The following is a 24,251-nucleotide window of genomic DNA, read 5'->3' on the forward strand; positions in this document are numbered from 1 at the left end:
AATGAAAAGATATGGTGTTTAAGTGTGTGAACATCCTTATGTAGTTCTAGAGACAAGAGAATAAACGTGACTAAGAGGTAATTCAATGAGAGCTAATGCACTGCTGCAGCTGCCATAAAAATACTGCAACCAACTCTCGTGCTTACTTCCAAAAGATCCTTCCAGAATTGAGAAAGGTTTAGAGGAGAAGGCTGGGAATGACCAAACATGGGAAAGCATGACTAATAGTAAGATTCAAGGTAAGGATATCATCTGAGTGCTTTTTTGCCAGCAGAGATGCCTTACTGCTACTTTGCCCCCTAACAATATAGTCCACTGCCTTCTTGAGTGTGCTGTTACAACTTTCTTTAGAGACCATGCTTAGCAGTTGGGTAATTGAAATTATCTTTGTCAAAAATTATCTTTCAAGAAGGAAGAGGGTTTGTATTTTTTTTAACCTGGTTATTTTGGGCAGTTCAGTTTAGTATTGACCTATGGTACAGATTTAATGGAGCAAAAAGGAAGGAGGAGAGGGCTTAAGAACTTTTCAAGCCAACTTTTCTGCCTAAAAATACCCCTATGTAAGGGTAAAATTAAGGAGTGCTGTGTCTATTTAGCTTATCAAAGCTGGTAACCAGAATTCTTTATCAGTCTGTATATTTTGCTCTGTGGAGAACAAAGAAGTTTCCTTGTTTCGTTTTAAACTAAAAACAGAAAAAGCATGAAGTCTAGTAGCTCGAAGGGAAGGCTAAATGAATGTGAATAACTGTATTTAGATTTGAAATAAGAAAAATGAACTCCCATATAATCATAGAGCTATTATCTGAAATCTTTCTTAAACTCAATTATCTGATGAAGTTTTAGGCAATTAACATGGTAATACTCCCATCAAATGTAATGTTATAATGAGGGCTCTGGATACAAAGAGGCTTAATGTTTGTAGATGCAGTCCACCAAAAAGCTGTACTGTTCGGGTAGTTTTTACACAAGAGGTACCTGATACCCAGCTGAAGGAAGTAAAACCAGGGCTGCAGAGGCTGAAAGAAGGCTCTGCAAGTGTGCAACTGCTTTGGCAGCCTGGTCAGGCTTCTGTATCCTACCTGATGACCCTTCTAGCCTGCCCCTTGTGTAGCTTCGATTTCTCATACAATTGAAGGGATACCTGGAGGTATAGTATTCAGTCATCAGACCAGGAAGATCATGCACTTAACCCCATATTTCCATGTCTCTTGGGGACTTCTGAAATCATTTGACCACCTATGTGATTTTCTCCACAGAATAATAATGCCTTTCTAGGTTACGCCACCGCGTTTGCAATTAGCTCTATAGAAAAATATCCAAAAAAGCCACACACAACCAACAAAAAACACCGCTGCCCTCCCGCCCCCAAACAACAACAACAAACCCCACCATGTACTATTTTCATCTTCTCTCATTGACAACTGTGTGTTGTGGGGTGTAGGGGAGGGAGTGAGAAGAAAATGTCAGCGTATTCAAGATTTCCTTTGTTTAAATTGTCAGAAAATAGAAAGGAGAGAGTCCTTGCAGCAATTTTAAGCTGGTAGCCAGTGCCCACTCTTTATATTTTCAATGCAAGTTTAATAGCATTACCAGACTTAAATTACCTTCTGGACAAAAATAATACAAGTGGAACAAATAGCTCATATGCGGAGCAATTGAGTTAATGTTGCCATAGGAACCTTTATTTTGCTCTGACAGTATTTTAACAGTGTAGCCTTAATAGCATTTAATAGCATGTGCAGTTCTCACCTTGTGAGCATGCATACCTGAAATTCTGCAAGGCTGAGCTAGAACTGGAGGGCCTCTTCGTGGCCCTTGATTTCAAGATGGCATGCACAGTGTGAGGGCAGATTGATCATGTTTGGTGAAAATACAGTATTCAAACCATTAATTTTTTCAGAGGTAAGTATATGACCTTTGCATATCCAAAGGCTTTTAGTGGCTTTTACATAATTCTTTGTGATTTCCTAACCTGAAGTACAAGTACACTAATTGTATAGCTTTCCTGTCAATACTGAGTACAGAATGTAAAAAATCTGATCAGCAATGTGAGATCAAAAATAATCTGATCTCTTTCAAAATGCAACTAGGTTTTATTTTTTCAGACCATCGTTACCTCTTAGTGTGTATCTTGATTTCAGGAGGGCTAAGGTTACCTTGATGGAAAATTAATGACTGAGGGGTAGCCTCTGTTGGGAAATAAAAATGATTTTTGTGCCTTTCATATGTAAGGCTAGAAGCTAATGGGGCATGAGGATTTCCTGGCCTCTGGTTGGTATGGAGTGGCAGAAGGTGAAGACGACAGCCTTCATTCTGGCAGCCAAAGCCAAGACACAGGCCTTTTGTTAATTTGTTGTTGATAAACCGATGCTCCAGGTGTGGCCTCAGCAGCACCGAGTAGGGGGAGTCCTGTGCATAATACCAAAGACGTTACTCTGTTGTAGGACATGAAGGCAGTGATTTTTTTTCTTTTTTTTTTTCCAAACCTCATCACATCATTTTCTGGTGAAATCGTGTACTTGCAATCAAAGGAGTCTTTGTGTTTGGCCCTGGACAGGAATTTTGGAGTGAATAACATAACTCATTGCTGCTGACTGTGCTAGTGCGACCAACTTTGTTAGTCTGTGATTCAGCTATCAATACATAACACAGATGTGATCATTTCCAAGCTCAAAGTTACTGCAGCGATAATTATTTGTACCAGAAAAGCTGAAATACTAATGTGGTCATGCAGCATATGTATTTTTCTCTCTATTGCTAGACTGTTCCCCTTTTTTTTTCTTTTTTTTTTTTTTTTTCCCCTGTTACAGTAAATTTAGTGGTACCAGTTAAGGAGTAGAGTAAGCAGTAACATTCTAGAACAGCCCTGAGTGAGGGGGGATCTAAAAGAAATTTGCAATGAATGAATTGGAAAGGAGAGGTGAAGTGAGTGTTTGTTCAGATTCCTAGAGCTGGAGGCATCAAATTAATTTAGGAAGAGTGAGTTTGGGAACAAAAGATGGTGGCTTCTTATATCATGAATGGTAGATGTGTGGAACTCCTTGCAAGACGATCTTGGAGATGCTAAAAAATGTACATGGGCTCACAGGATAAGCCCTTTGAGAATTGCCAAGAGTATAAACTGCATCTGTCTCAAGCTGACTTGAAAGCTGGAAAGAGCTGAGCTTGAGAAGGCAGCTAAGGGAAGGCCAGGTCTCCCTTATCTGCTCATGGTTGTTTCTGCAGATGGAGTCTTGGGCTAGTCAGACACCAGGATGGCTTATCCTGTGTTATTAATGTGTATTGGACCTTAATCTGTACCAATGCCTCTACTGGTGGTCACAGAGTAATCAAGTTCCCTAAAAAGGAGGAGAAAGGGGTTAAGAATAAGTTGCAGTTGTAAACAAAATGGATCCCAATCCCTTGGTATCTGTACCTGTACAGATTCAACCGTGCTTTCTGAATTGCTGTGCTTGATGGTGATGATGATTTGATGCCATCTACTCTTCAGATTTGCTCCTAATAGCTTAAAGACATTGTCTTTTTGTTTTTTTTTGTTTGTTTTTTTTTTTTTTTCATTTCCAAAACATTGCGCATAAACGTTAAGCTATTCTGTTTGAAGACCTGAAGTATTTTTAGGAAGAGCACTGAAAATTTGTCCGAACCCTTTGTTTTTGACTATGAAGCTTAGGTGCTTAAAAATAAAAAATAAAAATGGGTCAGTGGTTCATGGTGAAGGTAGAAGGCAAAGTAGATTAGCTTTGCTGGAAGGAGAAATGTGTTCCTCTCCCTGTTTTTCTAGATCTTTCATTTTTTTGTTTGCCACTTCTGCAGTAACAGGAATGCCTGAAAGGCTCTATTATCAGCCCTGAATAATGTAGCGAAGCAATAATGTTTCATTTTTCCATGGGGAAGGCAGGCTTTTATCAGTGTGTGGGGGAGCGTAGTGATGGACTACATCTTCATTATTAATGTTCTGCCTGTGCCCAGTGAATGGCATGGTGCTGCTGCTCGGCGAGCAGTCGGCAGCGAGTTGTCTCATCTTTCTGCGTGAGGAATTTTGTTCCCAGTATGGAGGGGTCCTTCCAGCCTGTAAAGGCAGAAGCAGCAAAATGCATTCCCTTCATCCCCGCATCTCCTCTGGAGCCAGCTCATCTCCATGGCGACACGTTAGAGGGGAAGGGATGCGGAGGCTGGGGAGGAGAGGGATGGGTTAGAAACAGCCGGGCGGTGGTGTGTGTCCCCCACGTCAGCACATCAGCCCTTTGATAGGATGAGGTTGTTAACACCCATCTGAGGCTCCTGTGCAGAGCTTCTTTATTAGAGCAGTCGCCGGGGCATCTGTTTTAGAAATCTCCCTTCTGCATCCTTCTATTTTATTTTGTTTTTCCCCCTAAATTACACCTCTCCCCTTCCCCGCTACCCCTTGGTTTAACTACAGCTCCACTGAAGATGTGCAGTTCGTTTTCAGCTTTCCCTGAGCTTCCTGGCGACCTGGAATTTTGCAAGGGCAGGAAGGCATGGCTGCGTTTCACTTGACCTTAGCAGCGAAGTGCAAGCTTGTCTGTTGCTGAAGGATACTGACTATGCAGAAATTTATTGAAGCAGATTACTATGAACTGGACTGGTATTATGAAGAATGCACAGATGGTAAACCTTTTTTTTTTTTTTCTAGTCTCTCGATGCAGAACCAGAAGCTTGTAAGACTGCAGCATTGTTATTAAATGGTTTTTAAAATGAAGTGCCTTGAAAAAGGCAGCACCCTGGTGTGGCAGAGATGCCTGCATCTCTGCTGTGCCTCAGCATCTCTTTTGAGCATGCCACAAGAGACTGCTGTATGGCTTTCTCATTTTCAAAGGGAGTGGCAGAGGAGCATATGCACTATATGAACACGCCCTGGGCAAGGGGAGATATATTTTAAATGCTACCTGTATGTGTAATAATTTGAGCTGAATTTATATATACTTACTGTAAGATTCTATACTGGTCTGTGCCTTAAGTCTTTTTGTGTTTTTCTGCAGTACCAACATGATATAATATGTATATATTTAATGTGTGACTAGACAGTATGTATTTTCTCTCTGGCTATTTGTCTGAAAGACATTTATAACTGGGGTTTCTTAAAACTAAGGAGGTTTACTGAAAACTGAACTGGAACTGAAAAAATTACAAACTGTAGTGAAGCATGATCTTCTGAGCCCCTTGTGAATTTTCTGCTGTTTGCTTGGGTGATAATTTCTTTCTCAGAGCACTGAATATTTTTATCATACTTCTGATAGAAGGCACATGAGGAGGGATGTGGAATGCCTAAAGCTGTACTCTCTGCAGACTGGAAAAATCAAGATTTTTCATCAATGGCACTCAGTGGTAACCTGTAAAACAACATGCACCCTTTGCGAAGGCGGTAGTTGTATTCAGATTTTGTTCTGGTTGGAGAGCTTGGCTTAAACGAGGCAAGTCGAAGATCACAATGAAGCAAAGAAGAGAAAGCAGGAAGGAGAGTAGGCTGGGGAATGTGGGTGGTACGTATGGAGTGCAGGAAGATACTTCCTAGTGCTTGGGAAGTGTCAGAGGTGACACGAATAGTAAAGATGTGTGACAAAATTTGAATGGGCTATTATCATCTTGTGAGTGGCATGTGCCTCCATTTGTTTCTCCGTACTAGATTTCTGAATGTTGTTCAACTTGAACTTCGCTTGGGTTTCAATGATTATTCCTGTCCAGGTGTTCCACGAGGAAAGGCGTATATTTATTTGAAGGATCTGACTACTTTTAGTAGGACTGAATCCATTATGTAACTTTTATCCTCTGGGTTTAACCCCAGTTAAGTACTGTAGCATCCGATTAATCCGCATGATGTAACAGGCGGGGCTGGCCTGCTTTTGGAAGCTCAGCAAACAGAACAGCTGTACTGTCACTAAAAACTCTAGCTGTAGGTGTTTTTTGTTTTTTTTTTTTTTTTTTTTTTTTTTTCCCCAGGTTAAATACAGGTGGGCTTATTGTTTTCTTCTTTTTATCATCCTTTGTCTGGTCAAAGTATCACTACACAGTAGTGTGGTATGTCGGAAGATCTGAGCTGAGAGCTGCTTTGCTCATCAGTTTGGTCACAAGGTGTGCACAGCGCTGGAGAAACCATGGGGAGTTTCACAGCAATGGGATCCACAACAGGTCTTGGGCAAGAGCTTAAATACCTTGAGGGATCAGGGCCTTGGGAACACTGCAGTGGTTGGGCTGATTCCGGGCTGACAAGTTTTTTGGTGCACGCTGAGCCCCCACCCAACATACTTCTTCCAGCTGAGCTGACATCTCCACAGACAGGTAGAGTTTGTGCTGGCTGACTGGCCCAAGCACTTGGGTGTGAGCACCTCTCTACGAGGCAGACAGCGAAAAAACACTCCTCTAGGTAAGGCATAGTGCTTCATTTTTATTATTATTTTATTAAAATATTCCTTTCTGTCAGGGTGGAATGCCAGTGCTGTCAGTCCTGTCTCAGCCTCATGTGGCACTCTCATAAGGTTTAATGGAGCTTGATGGTTTTTAGCTGTCTTCTTCTTCCAGTTGAAGCTTGTGAGAGAGAAAGAGAGAAGAATTCGAGAGGTGCAGTGGTGGAATCTCTTTGGCCTTTGATACTGGCATTTTGATTTGGATTTAAAATAGTATCAGCCTTTCCTGTTGAAGGAGAAAGGTATACGGATTTTGGTGGGAGACAAAAGGCATCTTAAAAGCATTGTAGGAAATACAGCTCTTTCAAAAACCTAGAGCATATGGTATCTTATGAGATGCCTGTCTCTTGCGTTTGATTTTTCTGCCATGTATTTGTCGATAGCAGATTCATTTCCCTGGGATTCCATTTATATTCACTAGAGAGTGATAGGCAGCTGCGGCTCAGCTGACCTGTTTTGAATATCTATTTTAAGACAGGATGAAGCATAGTTAGACAGCTTATTTCTCTGCTGTACATGGGCTCTCTGGAGCTCAGATTTATGTGTGCATTATATCATAAATCCTGCCCAATTTACCATTTTTGGAAAATATAGCATGGGAGGAGTTAGTGGTACATAGAAACTAATAGAAAACCTCACAAGCTGTTGTCCTACAGAATTACTCTTCTGATGAAATTGTTTCTCGAATTCTTTGTCAAAACTGATGGGACTCAGATTTCTGTATAAAAGGTGTGATTTCATGTTGTTAATTCCTTTATCTGTGTGTGGTTTCTTGTACTTTGAGGAGGAAAAAGCATTCCAAAATGACACCAGCATGTAAGGCTTTAGCACTGTTGTTTAACTTAATAGGAAAAGAAGTCAATCTGTCTCTTAGCTCGGGTTTAATGAAGTTCTGTGTGGATTGCCATAGTAATGATGTCTTCAACTCACATTTGGTGGCAGTAATTTATGGTCTTTTTAATACCTCGCAAAAGCAGATGAACAAATGCTCAAAGCTGACAACTTCCAAATCTGTCAGGACTCTCTAGGGTTGAGATAACAAAGTAATCCCTTTATGTAAGGTCCTTTACAGAGTTTATTTTTGGTAAGGGTAGATGGAGTTAAATAATAAAGGGTTACGTTACCTGAAGATTAAATCACCAGTGTTAGCTAACTGCAATAAATTGAAACTTAAATGAGTAAAAAATACTACACCGTGCTTTTTAGATACATTTTTCAGTATAATATTTTTGTATAATACGAGTGACAGTTGTCACCTTGCTTGGCATTAATGAAATGTAGAGGTGGAGTGGGGTGGGGAAAAGTGCTGGGTGTGCACTTGAACAGGAAAATAATCTTCATAGCAGATTTTGAAATGGACAGCACTAATGACAAAAAAGGTTCAAGTTTTGCAGATACCTGTATAAATCTTTATGGATACACTTGTTTCCCTGCCTCTCTCCTGGGCCAGCCCCCCCTACCCTCTTGATGAACAATGCTTTCAAGAGAAATCCAGGCTGACCCTGGATCAAAGTCCTTTTTGTGTGGTTTCTCCCATTACTTGTTTATTTCTAGCTAAACAACTCCACTTTAATGCCGAAGAGTTCATTGCCTACAATTCCAAGTGACTTTTTTTGTGCGTAATTGGGTCTTTCTTTCTTCTTTTGTTGCCCATGAGTTTCAGCAATTTCTTGTGGAGAAAATGGCATCTTATCCCTTTTTTCTTTCTTTCTTTCTGCATTCTCACTGTCTCTCCCATTTCTCACGCACAACACAGCTTCTAACCTCTTATGTGTTTGCCTGAGTGACTTTCATGGTTGTTCTGGCACTTCTTGCACTGCTTTTGCTCTTCTATATATCTTGTATCTCCTGCCTGTGCTTTACTCCTCCTATTGAAATGTTTTCATCTCTTGTTCTGTTTGCAGTTACTGTTCAGAGCTTCTCTCTTCTATTGTCTGCTCCATTGGAACTAGTATCAACAAGTTCCTGGACTTTCTCTTTAACTGGACAATAATTAACAGTGCTAATGTTTGTTCTCCTTGACCTGCCAGCTACAGTTTCTTATCCTTGTCTTGCTTATATCAGTGTGCCTTTGCAAATAATGTGAGACAGTGTCCTAGTTCTTTCCTTTTTCTTTTTTTTCTTTTTTTTTTTTTTTTGGATCACTTCTTGCTCAAAGGCAGCATTAGGAGAATATTTCCTATCCTGTGCTGCAACTCTGACTCTTGGATCACCATGGTTCTTTCTTTGTGCACCTTAGTTATAGGAAGCTTCAAAATGCCAGCTCTGTGCTTTTTACTTGAAATACGCTTGCCGTGGCACTTGCCTTACAAGAGGAGCTTGGCTGCTGGTTGGGCATTTCTGATGGGTCCTCATCACCCTCACACATCAGCCTCTTTTGTCTAGATCCCTGTGGGCACAGTAACTCTGGTCTTGCTCTGCATGTTGACAGCGGGCATGCCATCTACATCTCAGACTCTTACTGATGCTTGTAGCATGCAATCTTGGAAACAGCCCTTGCTCCCTAAGTATGCGGCTGAAATTCTCATTCAGGTTGTTTTTGCTTCGCTCCTTCATCCCTTATCTCCATACTTCATAAATATGTTTGAACCTTGTTTATATTCATGCAAACATCGATATACTTTTCCTAGTTTTCTGCCTTTTTGCCATGTCACTGCTTTTTCTTTGTTCCTCTGTTGACTCTCTTCTTTATCCAGTCAGACCTTTTCTACTGCTACTTGCATGTTGTCTTCATGTGGTTTATTTTTCAGTATAGAGGTATTATTTTCTCTTTAGTCTGCTCATCTGCTAAATTTCCATATAAACGTTATCCCATTTCATTCTCTTCCTGCAAAAGTTACTTGCTGTCCTTTTGGCTGAGCAACAGAAGATAATTCGGGGGCACTTTTTGAAAGAGTGGGAAATGCATAAAGTAGAAATGTACTTTTTTGCAAACAAATGTACAAACCTGCAAACATTTGAACAATCTAACTTTGTCTGACTATACATCTTAATAGAGAGCACATGTCCAGTGAACAGTTTTTCCCACCACCCTGAAAAGCCCACCCCAAATGACAATATGTTTTTTCTTCATCAACATGTCTTAAAATCCAGGTGCTGCTGTTTCAGCCACTGTTTTTAGGAGCTGTTTGCTTATGGAGATTTTTTTTTTTGTTCTAAATGCAACATTATTGTTACTGTGTAATTGTGGTGATTATGTGCAAAAGACTAGATGTTTTTATTGATAAAGGAAGGTTAAAACATTTTGAATACACTGGAGTTGCATGGAAGTAATGAGTCACGGTAAGCGGGTTTATTTGTATTGTGTCCAGCCTCACCCTTAAGCTAACTCTGGGTTTGTGTTTCCTTTTTTGTTGCAAAGATACTGGAGGTGGTCTGTACCTTAGTGCAAGCATTGCACGAGAAGTGTGTGCGTGCGTTTTCAAGCATTGCAATTCACCCAGCAAGTGAAAGGAGTTGGATGTCTTTAGCAGCTTACACAAGGTGGAGTAGCCTATGTGCTGAGTAAATAACAGCAAATATGCCAAATTTACTTTGCAGTGGCAACCCCTAAAAATCAGTGTTCATTCTGGTATTCTCTTTTAAGTCCCGGAGTCGGTGTTTACAGGAAATATTATAAATCTCCTTTGAATCTTCCCTGATTTTATGTTTTCAGAACCACTTTTTTTTTTCTTTTTTCTTTCCATTGCTGTTTCTTGTCTGGTATCTGCTGGAGACCTGGCTCTCTATCGTTGGCATGTAAATATTCCCACACTGTTAAAAGAGTTTAATGCAAATTATGACTGAGAAAGAGTTGATAGTGTGAGGGTGCAGCACACATTCTGTCCCCACCCATTATGAATTTGCATCAGCATTTCTCTTATGCTTTAGCAATATTAACAAAGTAGGTACTGCAGCACTTATCTTTCTTCTGGTTTTTGAATGTCAGAGTCCGTCTGTGTAGCATGAGTCATGGTTCAAAAGTCAGCATGTGAGAATATTCATTTATCGTATGCATATTGTTGTGCATATTGGGCAGCAATATGTCTGGTTTTGGTGTGACACACGCTGCCCTGCTCTCCTTATAGACTAGCTATTTAGCTATAGTCGAACACTCGTCAGGAATGCTAAAACCATAACATGTCAGTGAAGTTGACATGTTATGTTTGCTCCCTAAGATTTGAAAGGTGCTTCTTTCATTCTCTTAAAATAGTCTGAGTTTGTTTTGGTATCTCTCTGAGTTTCCATTCTCTACTTAGCAAAGGAAAGTGGTAAATTAATGCTGCATTACGTGCTCCCATTCCCCCCCCACACACACTTTTTTTTTTTTTCTGAGCATTCCCAGTAATTATAACAAATGTGTATCATGTCTCTTATTTGAACCTTTTTGAATAATATTAGCATTTTTTAAAATATCCAGTCTTGTAAGCCTGCAAAGTATGGCATTTTGGCTGAAACATAATGGCAGATAAATGTTCAGCTGAGCTGGAAGTGTGTGCATTTCAAATATCTGAACAATTCTGTTTTTGCAGAGGAACAAGTGAAGTATAGCGATAACCTGTTAGGAAAAACACTCAAAGACAGTATTGCAGAGGAGGGACTTGGATTCATTTGTTTCAGGGCCTCATCCTGAAAAAAGTGTCAGGTTTGGATTCCAAGGCCTGAACTGAACTGAAATGAGAAATACCAACAGTAGAAAACACGCAAGGAAAAAGTGTTGCCAGCATTTGTATTTGTTACACACTCGCTTATATTTGTGAATGATCACAAGTCCTGGAACTGATTTGAGGTCATGGATGCTGGAGGCAAGTGGGTACCTAAGACTCTTACTGTCTGATACATAATTTATTTATAAGTAATACACATATTTAATGAGTTTAGTTTGTGGTTACAGGGGAGAACTGAAGAGAGAGTAAATTTTTAAGAAATCAGAAACTAGAAGTAATCCCATCACATTACTCTTAAAATGATATCTTTTAATGTCATGATACGGAGAGGAAGGGACAATGCTTTTTTTCTTTTTTTTCTGAGATGAGTTCTTGAGGCTGTTTCTGCTGACTAATATTGCAATAAATTTTGGCAGTCAAAGGTCAAGTCGTTAAATCTGAGTAATAGGTAAGATCTTCATTCAGAAATGAGTGTTCCTTTCGTCAGCAATCACCTCTGGGTATTTCCTATCCATTGGCAACTTAATAATAGTTAACACTATAATATTGTATATAAATATCAAGAGTTCAAAAAATTAAAACAGAATAATTCACCATGATTGTATAAAATTAGCGCCTTTCCATCTCATACTGTCTCCTACATTCACACTGTTAGAGAAATGGCATTAGGGAAACTACCAAGAAGCCATTCCTCTGTCACCTCAGCTGTTAGGTTCTGCTTCCCTTGTCTCCTCTGGGTGTATTCCAGAGGACTGACAGCTTCTGATGTCTGTCTGTCTTTCTGTCTTCCTGGTCAAAATGTCCTCTTGGGGGCAATGAGCTGCCTTTGCTGTGCAGTCCCCTCCCTTCACCTACGACTGCTTTGCCCCACAATGCAGGTTGGGGTGTTTTCTGCAGAAGGCAAAGGGCGTCTGTTTGCTATTGTAAGGGAGGCAACTTGGTAAACATTAAGTATCTACAGCTGCAAACAGTTAAATAAGAAAGTTAACATGCCCCATGTGTGTAGTGAGCTTTAGTACGAGGAGTTTTATTTGTTGTTGGAACAAAGAAGGGATGCATGTGCCCTCGGACATGCACTGGGTGCACTATGTGGGCTTGCGGTACTTTGTTTCCCATAATATATGATAAAGATGACTGTAGAAAAAGTGGTATGTTACAGCTGATGTGATATGTTGGTTAACCACTTGGTACAAGCATAACTCTTTCTGTAAGAACAGTGGCAGTAGCCACAGCCGTCAGGATCTCTCTGCCAGGTGGGCTTAGTGTGTGCATGTCTGCAGCCTTAGGCAATTCCCCAGTCCCGTGCAATGCCTTCCGTGTGGTGTTAGGCAACCGAGAGGTGATTTAAGGGTGCACGCCCGTGGCCAGGTGTGGCAGGCAGTGGCTGGGAGGACGCAAAGCTTGCGGGGAGCTACCACTGCCGGCAGCAGCAGGGGCTGTGCAGAGGGCAGCCCGGGAGGGATGGGCAGGGGACCGTCAGCCTGCTTACTGTGTCTGGAATACGCTAACAGAGCCCTTGAGCACAGGCTGCACGCCCTCAGAGGTGGTGCAAGGAACAACTGTGCATTTTCTGTCAATTATTAGACAGATGGTCCCTTCCTTCCTCCGCCCAACCTGTACGAGGCGAAGCTGCGGCACTGAGGACAAGCGCAGTCACTCGGGAGCTCCCTGGCTGAGTATGTGAGTGAGGAAAGATGGTATCCCGCTCTGCGGAGGCCTTCCTTTGCTCTCCCCAGGGGTACAGCCGCAGAGGGAATGACTTTCCTTCGCCTGTGAGACTGAGGCATAGTCCTGGGTCCATCTGGGACAATTTCAGCAATGTCAGGAAACGAAGAGGAAAGCTTTGAATATGACTATGAGGAGGAAAAGGAGAGACAAGATGCATTTCACAGGCAGACCCTTGATATCTTGGAAGAAGGTACTTTTTGCCTTTTTGCTCTTAAACTTTTCCGCTACTAATGCTTGGCAGTATTTAAGAAACTTGAGTGACCTCTGTGGATTTAAACCTAAATTTTACAGTCTTTTTTTAATGTGTACCCACTGCCTTCGGATGAAAGAGTCAGAAAATACTTTTATGGGGACAAGGTGAATCTTTATGTATATTTCTCAAAGAATAAATACATGATCAACGGATGTAGGCTATGCAATAGTGTTTTGTTTTTGTTTTAATAATGAAAATGGATTTGGGATTTTATTTAGAAATGTAATACATTTTTATATGACTAGCTTATATGTATATTATGAAGCTATGTGTGTTACTTTGTCATTCCCAACAGGTACCTCTAAAAATGAGGAAAAGAGCAAGGAAACAATATTATGCTTATCCAGGCACTTGAAAGCATATAGACAGAAATAACCCAAATCTGGGGTCATGTGTCTTAACCTTTAAAGGAAACAAACAACCACAAAATCTTGTACTTTGTGGAAATAGTGGATGTCTGCAATATTGCAGACAACTGGCCTGTTAGGGTAGGAATGTGCATGTACATGTGTGGGTATTTCTCCTGTGCACCTGCTGTGAATAGTGTGTACCTTCCTATTCAAGGGCTGCTTCCAGCCAGTGTAGCAATTTTTTCAGGGCATCAGGTACCAAAAGCTGAATACATCACTTGTGCTATTTCATGTATTGTAAATTTTGCTCTAAAATAGCAATTCTGTGGTAGAGAACTGGTACTTCCAAGAACTATATCATAAAGCTGGTATAAGGATGCTTTGAAAGATTGACCTCATGGGGAACAGTTCTCATGTCCAAAGCTTCCATGTGAGAAGGGCTTTCTTGGATATAACGCTCTCATTGAACCTGTTGTGCAGGACTTTCCTGTAAAGACTTCCTCAGAATGAAACATTGCACCTGGATTTCAGTCATACCCAATAAACTCTTAATTGTCCCTGTTGTGTCTCTGAAGCAATTTAAGATAACTCGTTTTTTTGTGCAAAACGGGAGAGTGCTTGAGAGAATACCGGTGAAAGAGAAACTTTAGAAGTAGGGTTTGGGGTGGGGAGGTAACCATTATCTAAGAAAGTCAACAGACTTTGTTTTATATTTTATTGCCTTTTTTTTTTTTTTTTTTTTTTTTTGTATGTGTGTATGTGATTAAGTGGTTGTTGAAACATACCTAATGCTGTTCTTATTCTTCCTGCATATTTTACCTTTCATGGAGATCTAAGTACAGTCTGAACCTATTCTTGCAGATTTCAAGAGAAAAAAGAACATTGAGTTCCATATGGGATAAATTTAGCCCTGTGTCTCTACAGTACCTACCACTCAAAAACTCAATATGTGAAATGTCTTTTAAAGATGCTTCTCTCATCCACATATACATTTAGGTCACCTACATACTTATTGTGGTAGTAATGTAGATACACAAAAAGGATCTATGATATTTCTAGGTATTTTTTCATGTCAGCATGCTTATTAATGATAGTATTTCTGTTGAAGATGAGCCAATCCATTTTATAAGTAAAGCAGACTGAAACACCACTATGCAGCCTTTCCATGCAGGAAACAAGAAATGTTTAGCTATGTCTGACTATATACATAGTATCAGAAAAGGAAAAACAGAAGAATATGCTTCACTAATGATTTACAGATATCTCATTTTTTGTTATTTATTTCTTAACTTTCTCATGGAAGGAAGGGGATAAAATTGTGTAATTGAGACTCTGTTTCTCCTGTCCCATGAATTGGATGTGTCTGGTCATTTTGATTTGAGGTTTTTCCCTTTTACAGCATCTAAATCCTTTCACTGCCATCGGTCTTGTTTTTAAAACCTCTGTGACAGAACAAGCGTTATGCTGGGCAGCATTATGGGAATCAGCTCTCTTGATGAGTATGGGAAACACCTTCATAAAGGTCTAGGCAGAACAGTCCAAGAGTCAGTCCATTGCTTTCTGAGTTGTACGATTGCACAGTAACATTTAATCTTCATTTGATGAGTTGGTCTTTGAGCTGACTGTGGTGAAGCTTTGAACAGGAGTAATTGTTGATGTGTCTGCTCAGTTTTTGTTGGTAAAACCTGAGCTGTGAAAGGGCAGCCTTTGAGCTCTCCTTGGTCAGTGCACTGTTGAGTCAGCTAATTCTGAAACTGGGCCGTGTTTTGACTCTTGCTTTTGAAGGTAGCACAGGAGGAGGCTATGTGACTTGTTTAGGACCTGTGGTGGTGGCCAGTCATTACTGTTTCAGTTTACTAATGTAACAGATTAAAAATCCTCTTAATCTAGCCCAAGTTTAAATAAATAAATAATAATAATAATAAAAGTCTTGTGATCACTTTTAGATTCTTCACTTCTGGCACTCCAGAGATCTTTCTTAGAAAATATGAAATACCTGTTTTATTTTATAAAGATGTTGGCTAGAATTGGGTTTATACAATGGTCTGGAATCTTTAAACACTAACAGCTGACAATGCATGTCTTTAATACTGCTTTGTAACTTCATTTTAAGATTTTTAAAAGGTTTTGAGTCCAGGTCCTCATTCAGCCCTGTACCTTTTTATTAGTTGTAAGGCTTGCAGTCCAGATACTTCTTGAGAGGATATAGATGAAGAAGGAGAATGTCAAGACAATAATTCAATGGATTGTAATCAAAAATCCTGTGATAAAAGTTTTTACAGAAGAGCTATGCGGAGCTGTTACCAGCAAATACTGTGTACTAAGGTGATGACAAGCTGTGGGGCCCGAACACAGAGTCAACAATAACACAAGGCCTTCTGTTCTCTCTAGGCATTTTTCCTTTTCTCCTTAGTTTTGCTTTGTGGGTGTATTTACTGAGGTGCCACACTTGATCTGTGTTTGTGCTAATAGAAGGAACAGATGTCTGATGTTCTTGTTGAAATTTCCTTTAACCTGATTCTTCATTCATCACAAGAAAGTTTGTTGCAGTGCATGCCCAACCTAGAGGAACTGCTTTGAAATGGCTGCCAACTTGAAAGTTTGGGCATAGGCTCCTGAAAAGAAACAACAGCAGAGTTTTTCTGCAAACCTCAGATGAAGTAATAATGTAGGTTAACATTGAAACAACTAAGCTCTTTGAACGCTATATGAGAGAAACTGCAGTAAATAAGCACCCTTTTCACCATAGCTTAAATGGTAAGATAAAATCTCTGCTTCTAGAAGAATCAGTAACTGCTCCTTAATATTAAACGATTCATGTGCAAACTGTGTCATTGAAATCCCAGTAAGCCAAGCTGTAACATTAAAAAGGAAATAATCCATTGGTATTGCCTACTGAACTTAGGTTAGTCATTTGTCACCTTGTTATTATGTAGTGTCTGACTGCGTGTGCATTGCTCACAACATTATGTTCTTTCAGACTCTTTCAAGGAGCTCACCTACGGCGTGGCTCCACAGCAGTGAAGCGGTGTGCGTGCTGTGGCCGCTCTTCATCCCTCTGAGCAGCGTTGTGGCCACTGGGTGGGCTCACCGCCTGCCCTCAGCAGCTATGGCCTGCTCGTGGCATGTTATGTTTAAATATGGACACCTAGCAAGTCCTCCTGCCTCAGAAGCACGTTTTTGAAGCTCCTGTGGCAATACTGTCTTGAAATATTGAGCTCTTCAGATGAACATGCTCTTTGAGGCCTGTCTCCAATGTGCCAGGCACAGCAGGCCTGAATCCTCTGCCCCAGTTCAGCCGGGGCTGCCAGAAGCTTCTCTTTAGTGGAGGAGAATCTAATATATTTACCTTTAAACATGTAAAAACTTTCTAGCCTGAGTCAGAAGCAGAGCTGAGGGCACATTTTAGGTATATTTTTCTGAGTTTATTTGAAAGGGAATACATGTACTATGGCACCATTTTCAGAATATCCTCATGCACCTGGCTTCATGCAGGTAGTGCTGCTGATAACAAGTGCCAGGGCGTAACTATCAGCAGCTCTAGAGCTGAAGCTGTGGTTTTTAGCATGTACTTTATCCTTGGAGTGCAGAAATTGCTTTTCAGAAAGGAAACCAATGTGAGCTTAGTCAGCCATGGTCTCTGACTCCTCATGTGTTTGCCAAGTGGTATCTATGAATAATGAGTGTTGCTGGTCAGTGTTCCTGTGCCTGTCCTGTATGTCGTAGTGCACAGCATTTATGATGCAAAGAAATTGCCATCCTGGCTTCAGTGTGTGGAGAGATCTCTGAGCACAGGGGAGGGAGATGCAAGCAATTCATGAGACAACTTCTCATGACTGATGGAGAATACAATAGGCTTTACCATAGTTAAAGGCTTTGGATAGGGAATTGTAATGAAGAAAAGCGGTAAGTTTGTCCTCTGTTGTCACCTTACTGTTAAGAAGATTTGCCATTATATTGCTGGAGATCATGCTCCCTGGACAGTGTTCCTTTATCCTGATGTAATTTCTGGGGAAATAAATGTTAGTAGTAAGGAAATCCCAGTGCACTGGGGTCTTCCCTGTCAGACAGTATAATTATACAGGTCAGTATTATCTGCCCTAAAAGTGAAATTTCACTATAGTGTCTCATCCCCCTTCTGTTTCATGGTGGTTAGAAATGGATGGGAAGAAGCTTTCCTCTTCAGCAGTGGTTGCACTCTCTTTAGCTTGAACCTGAATGATAGGTCTCAAAAATTAAGAGAAGATATGTCTCAAGGAGGGAGTTGTGGCTCTGGCTAGCCAGTGCAAGGAACTGATTCTGATGACACCTATGACTGCTGGCTCCTGTGATGTTTTTGTATCTGCACCCCCAGTTTGGGGAAAGTTGGTCATTGCAGCAGCTCCTAGTAGTAGTATTCTTGCTCCCCTTCCCCTCCATGGCTGTTTCATGTTCCTGGAAACATGCTTTTCTCTAATCAGCATGCTACATGGTTGTTTGTCTTTCAGGGCACAGTCCAGGAAGGCACATACTTTCCTCTCTGAGCATCTTCATCTTGACAGTCTGTGCTTTAGGCAGTGCAGAGCTCAGAGTCTGAAAGAAGCTTGCAGTCACATTGTATTAAATAGGTGATGCAAAAAAAATGTGAAGTACATCCTTTCAGCCGTAATCACATTGAGAAACATAGGAATATGGATAACCATACATTTGCAAGTTTTAAGAGAGTATGTAGATGGTGCTAGGTACTTTAAGGCAGAGGAAAGACTTGATCTGTGTAGCATTTTTCCATTTGTGTGTTTGGCTTAAAAAAAAAAAAAAAGTGAAAAACAAAGCAAGAACTTTGCTACCAGGTCTACCAGGTATCTATTTGTGTTTTGTATATTTAATGTGATCATGAAAATAATGTGATAGAACATTTCTCTGTTCTTTGTTTTCAGTTTTGGATCTGTGGCATCAGCTTCAAAGATGTTACCAAACCTGATTTTTCCAGCTGAGGTTTTTCTAGAATTCTGTGCTCCCTCTACTTGCTGTAGCATTTATTTTTTAATATTCTGTCTGTCTTTATTGCCTAAAGGCAATCTCTAGACACAGAGAGATGCAAAGGATGTTGGATTTGTATGTTGCATGCATGCATTTAGATGCTGCACTTCTATCATTCTCAAGCAAAAATAGTACTGGTTTGCAAGTGAGGTCAGTTTGCAAAAAGAGGTCAGTAAATTGGCACTGTAGTTTTTTTTTTTTATTTTTATGACAGAGCATTGTCCTTCATTTGCTCTTGTTTTATCTTTATAGTAGTATTACCAGGCTCTCATATTCATCAGAAAGTCAAGCAGGCTAGAAACCTACTATGCAGAATCTGTTAGACATGTGGGTGTATTGATTTTTATTTTTTTTCTTCTTCTTCATCTTTCACTGATCAGAACTCAAAATAATGAGTCTTTTTCACTTGGTAAATTTTTTGGACATCTAAGGAAATCAAACTCACTATACTAGCAATTGACCGAATGTTAACTTGTAATGACTAATTGCAAACTTAAAACAGTTTTGATTTTTTTAAATGCCGCTGCTGAATTGTTTCTCTCCTTTTTCTTTCTACCTTCTCTTCCCTGCAAGCCTCTGAGGATGGAGGAGAAATATCTCTTGGCAAGTTTGCCCTCTTTATAAAAGGAGTATGTTCCTTTCCGTTGGTAGCTCTGGACTTCTGCTGTGTTGCACAATGATTACAGGAGGCAGCTAGCTGGAGGAGGTGCTTTATTATACCCAACCTATTGAAGTTTGTTTCCACTTTGACATTGAGGAGGGTGAACAACGTATCACTTCTGCTTTAAAACCCTTTCACGTTGTCAGAGTAATATATGAAGACCTCTGTGTTAACAGAAGTTTGATGGAAACAGATACTGTAGCCATTGACAACTAGGTAGCTACTTATTGCTGGGAATAAATCTGTTGTGATAGTTTCTCTGGTTTGTTGGCACTTATTACTCAGTTTACAGGTATCGAAAAGAAATATTTGACTTTACCTCATATCAAGGCTTGTTGTTAAGGTCACCTTTCCTTTGCAGCTCAGAAATGTTGATTATCAATTAAAGTTCTTACCTGTATGCAAAGAGTTCTAGTACTATATTTATTGAAAATGCTGTTTAATTTTGGACTGTGGTGATAACCTGCTGTTAAGTTTAAACAGCAAAATATGAAGAAACAGCTGAGTGAGCAACCACATGTATGAACCTTTACCTCTCTTTTCCCTGGCCGTGACTTTATCCTGTCTGAGGGAGCCCCATCCTTTTATCAGCTGGCATATACAGTCACTTGAACTGGAATAGAGTGGGGTTGCCATAGTCATAATCTGCCACGATTATCAGTGCCAGGGACAGAGTTAATATACACCTCCTAATGACAATTTCAAACGTTATTTTATAGCAGTGAGGGAATGTTGTAACCAAGGAAACTATTAAGTGTACTGTTGTTTTGGAAAATAAACTGTTGGTCTCAGTGCTTCTGATAGACATTATTGCATGACCCATGAACTTATGTATTAAAAAATTATTTTAGTAGTTAACATGAATCATTTTTATTGAGAATAGTCTTCTGGAAGTCATACTATCCGTCTTTCTAAGGAGTTTTAGCAGAAGGCTTCTTTGTACTGCCTTTTTTTTTTTATAGAGGTGATGTTCTCTTCAAGTTACTGATACTCTATTACAAGTTACTACATTGTCTGTAATCGTGATTACTCAAAAGCAGACTATATAGTTTGTAGCTTACAAATGCGTTGTATTTTTGCTTGTAATTTTTGTCAAATTACTACTTTGAAACAAAAACTTTTTACTGTTACCACTTTCAGACATAATTATTTGGATAAATGTAATTCTTCTGAATTGTTATGAATGACATTCTTTGGAATTCACTGGCAATGCTGATGTCACTAAAATGTTTTCAGGGTTTGAACCTCAAAACTGGAGCTTGAAAAACAGGAAAACAAACAGAATACTTCTTGCTGTAGTTTGGGCAACTTTCTGATGTTCAAGTATGGGGAAAAAAACATATTTCAACAGATACCAAAGTATTGTATTTGAAAAATTATCGATGTACCTTTAGTTGTGATCAATTGTATATTTATGTACTTAATATCTTGTATATTTATAATCAGGCAGCATCATTTCCTTAGGGTGACAAGCCTTTTTGTACTATTGCTGTACTCTGTGCATTTATTTATTTTTTTTCAATCTAATTAGGCCTTATTTGTCTTTCCTTCAACCTCTCTTAATGCATGCTGGAGCAACATTAGCCAGTCAGTCAGACTGAGCTTTAACTGACATTGTCAAGGGTAAATCCCCAGAAGAATAATTTGCATTACAGCAGTCTGCTAGCCAGTAGTCAATATGATCAACTCAACTCTTTTAACAATCCATTTTTTCACAATTATAGGGCTTGAGGATTAAGCACAGCTGAAACTTAAAAAAAAAAAAAAAAAAAAAAAAAAAAAAAAAAGTATGTCAGAATGGAGCAGAAAGTGCTGATGTTTCCTCTGATTATTTATGGACTTCTACAAAACTTGCAGACTTCAAATAAGCCTGTATAGCTTCTTAATGGATCACCTATGGTGATAGACTAAACTTTCGCATACTTCTTTCAGTCTAACAAAACTCCCAGTTCCACCTTAGTGATTAATCATCTCACCCGGTTTAGTAAACATTTTTTATGAGGGATACAATGGCCACGATGATGTGGTGTAGGTATTATAAGAATGGTGTATTATTTTGCATGCATTTTTTATTGATGTTGCTGTCTCATACCATAATGCTTAGTTCCATTACTATGACATAGTATTTATGATGAACATTGTTACTGACACTGTTGGAGTTGCTTATTCATGGAACAATTCTATTGCATGCAATACAATGACTAGGTGACATAACAGAATTCTAGTTGTGTGTCTAAGAACATTTTCATGTCTTTCTTGATTTTTTTTTCCTAGTAAACTCAATACGTTTCTCTTTAGAAAATAAAGTTTTGTTTTAATGGTTTGTTCTGTGACTGACAAAATCAAATACTCTTTGCAAAAAAGAAACATTAGTATTCCCGGCTTGAAACTTTGATAGCTTTTTTTTTTCTTTTAGGTTTTGTTATACATACTCCATAGTTGAAATAAGTAGTTTTAAGATGAAAATTTAAGAAAATCTATGTTCTTTAAAGAATATATTTTTCTCCCAGTGGTAATGCCAATGTTATTAATGTTTCGTCTTATCTTTTCACAGTTCTATGTGCTGAAAGAGTGGGCCAGATGACTAAAACATACAATGACATAGATGCTGTTACACGTCTACTTGAAGAGGCAAGTATTACATCTCTTTAGTTTAGGACCCATACACAGTATGAGAAAGTAGTACAGAAATTACATGGTTTTAGTAGTGACTGTTCATAGACCCTTCTCAAATGAGGAGGAATAAGTGCCTTGAGTGTATGTAAACTTCATCTAATTGGAAAGGTAAATAATCTTTATAAATAAAGGTCATTTGTTTACATTACTCCTATGGATTTGTGCTTATTTTTCAACTGGGACCATTTAACTTACTCTTGGCCAAATATTTGCCAAAATGAATGAGAAGAGGAAAAAAAATACCCTTAAATGAAACTTTTTTTTTTTTTTTTACAGTACATGTAAAGCTAATAGTATTATTATTTATGGATTAATCTCATAAGAAAAATCACAAGTACTATTGTATTGATAATTATCTTAGCATCTTTCCAGAAGAATGCACAGATACAAAAACTAAAAATCAAAAAATCTAATGCTCCATTCATCTCTAAGCCTTTTTTTCTTTAAAAAAAGAAAAATTTAGCTTATATATATATATTATATATATATATTTATTTATAAAATACTTATATATATATTTGTACTTATTAATACTTATATATATATTTATAAAATACTTATATATTTATAAATATATATATATATAAAGCTAAATATAAGTATATATATATAGTGGTGTTTTGTTTTTGTTTTTAATACTGTTATTATGTACATTGTTATGACTGTAATCCTTGACTCTCAGGAAATGGTAAAAAAACAAAAAACAAAAAACAAAAAACAACAGCTGTCAAGTTACAGGATGGAATACTTATGTTCAGTAAATACCATGATAAATAGTTTGCTTGAAATTAGCTGCTTTTCTGCAGTGAACTTGTGATAATTTTCAAAATGTTGTTTATGAAGAATTATTCAGGTGAAAACTATTACAATTATATTAATTTATCTCTGAACGTAATTTTTTCCTTCATACCTATTTGCTTGCTTATTGCAATGTCAAAAATGGGATCTAGGTGGCCAAGGTATGTGGTCTATTCTTCCTCCAAATCTGCAAGGGGACAGGCATGGTAATGCTCACATCTCTCACCTACATTTGATAATATAATCTCAGTACAAAGTCCTGCTTTGAGATAATCTCTTTTAAACAACTTCTTATGAAACTTCAATTCAAACTGATGCTTTATCTAAAAGCCATGTTCAGGAATAAACTACTTGTAGTAACAGGCTGTTACCTCTTTGTGTCTTGCTTCCTTTGTCTTCTGTGGCTGGGATTTACTTGTATTTGTTTCCATGGCTCCTTCTAGTAATGATGCAGCACTTTGCCAGACTGTTTCCTCCCAGTTTCCCATAGCCAAATGTCTATAGATCCAGAAATCACATTCACAGGAACAATGCTAGAAGGATTTGCCGAGCCAATGTTTTAAAGCATCTGGTTTACTTTCCCTACCTGGATGATAGCAAAGGGAAAATGGAGGAATGTGCAGTAGGTGAACCTTTAATAAAGCAAATATTTCCAGTGAGATTTTTTAATTGGCCATCATTTCCAATTTAATCACTTTTCCTGGGCGGTTGTTTGCACTTACATCTCCTTTCTCTGTTCTCTAAATGTTGGTTATCGCAAGAGATTAAATCTGTTTGCAGAAGTTAAGGTGTAACTCCTTCTGCAACCATAACACAGGCAAATGAAAAACAAACTCAAAACCTAAATGTCCGCCTGTTGTTCTTGTTGACAAGCTTTAAATGAATGTATTACAAAGTTGGCAGGGTGGGAGGTGCAGCATTTTTGCCGTGCAGACAGGAGAGAGTAGATCTCAAAACATCTTGCATGCAGATACTCTGAAAATCTGTGCCTATTGCCCTGAAAAGGGAGCAAAGGGAGTGACATCAGGCTTTTCTGGGTATGTGCTAAGAATGGAAACAGATTCCCCTGTGAACTTGCTTTCTCATCCCTTCCTAAGAATGGTTTAAATGTGTCTAACTTCCTAGAATTGTGGAATCATTAAGTTATCATAATCATTAATTGTAGAATCAAGACTTCAGTGTTTTTATTACTCATGTTGCTGTAGTACATCAATTCCATGTCACTGAGAGGAGGAGGCCTAACCCCAAACTGAGATTTAGAGTTGAATTGCTAAAAATTTTGTAGGAAATCTAGAGAGGTCTAGAGCCTGGAAACACATTTGTCTTCCTCAGCTTTGAGGTCAGAAACCTTGCTACTAGATAGTTCTGCCTCAGTAGAGTCAAAGATGCACTGATATGTGTTTTTTTTCCTCCTCACTTTCTATTTATGAAGTGAACTGAATTGCTGAACAATAAGTTGGCCAAATATGTAAACTAAACATTTTTGGATAGCTTTGTGGGACTTACTGTTCTGAAATATTGTATGTAAGATTTTATCAAGATTTTATGGGTAGATAATGCCAATGGCTTTTAATGCAAATGCAATCCTGACATTCAAAAATCATTTGGAAAATGCTATATGTCAACACAGCAGTGATCAATAACCCATCACTTTATTATTACAAAACTTCATTTTTTCACTATGAAAGCCTCTTATTC

General features: G+C 38.8%; 1 protein-coding gene across 3 annotated transcripts in view; it reads left to right on the forward strand.

Moving 5' to 3' along the window:
* TRAK1 (trafficking kinesin protein 1) overlaps positions 1-24,251 on the forward strand; it is an 83,316-nt gene that overhangs the window by 23,283 nt on the left and 35,782 nt on the right. For all 3 annotated transcript variants that reach the window (XM_084283217.1, XM_084283219.1, XM_084283218.1), the window contains one exon: positions 21,634-21,714. In XM_084283217.1, coding sequence (XP_084139343.1) covers positions 21,660-21,714 — 55 coding nt within the window. In that variant the 5' untranslated portion in view covers positions 21,634-21,659. The remainder of the gene's footprint in view (positions 1-21,633; positions 21,715-24,251) is intronic.

This window comes from Netta rufina (genome assembly GCF_964035555.1).
Source record: "Netta rufina genome assembly, chromosome: 2".
NCBI lineage: Eukaryota > Metazoa > Chordata > Aves > Anseriformes > Anatidae > Netta > Netta rufina.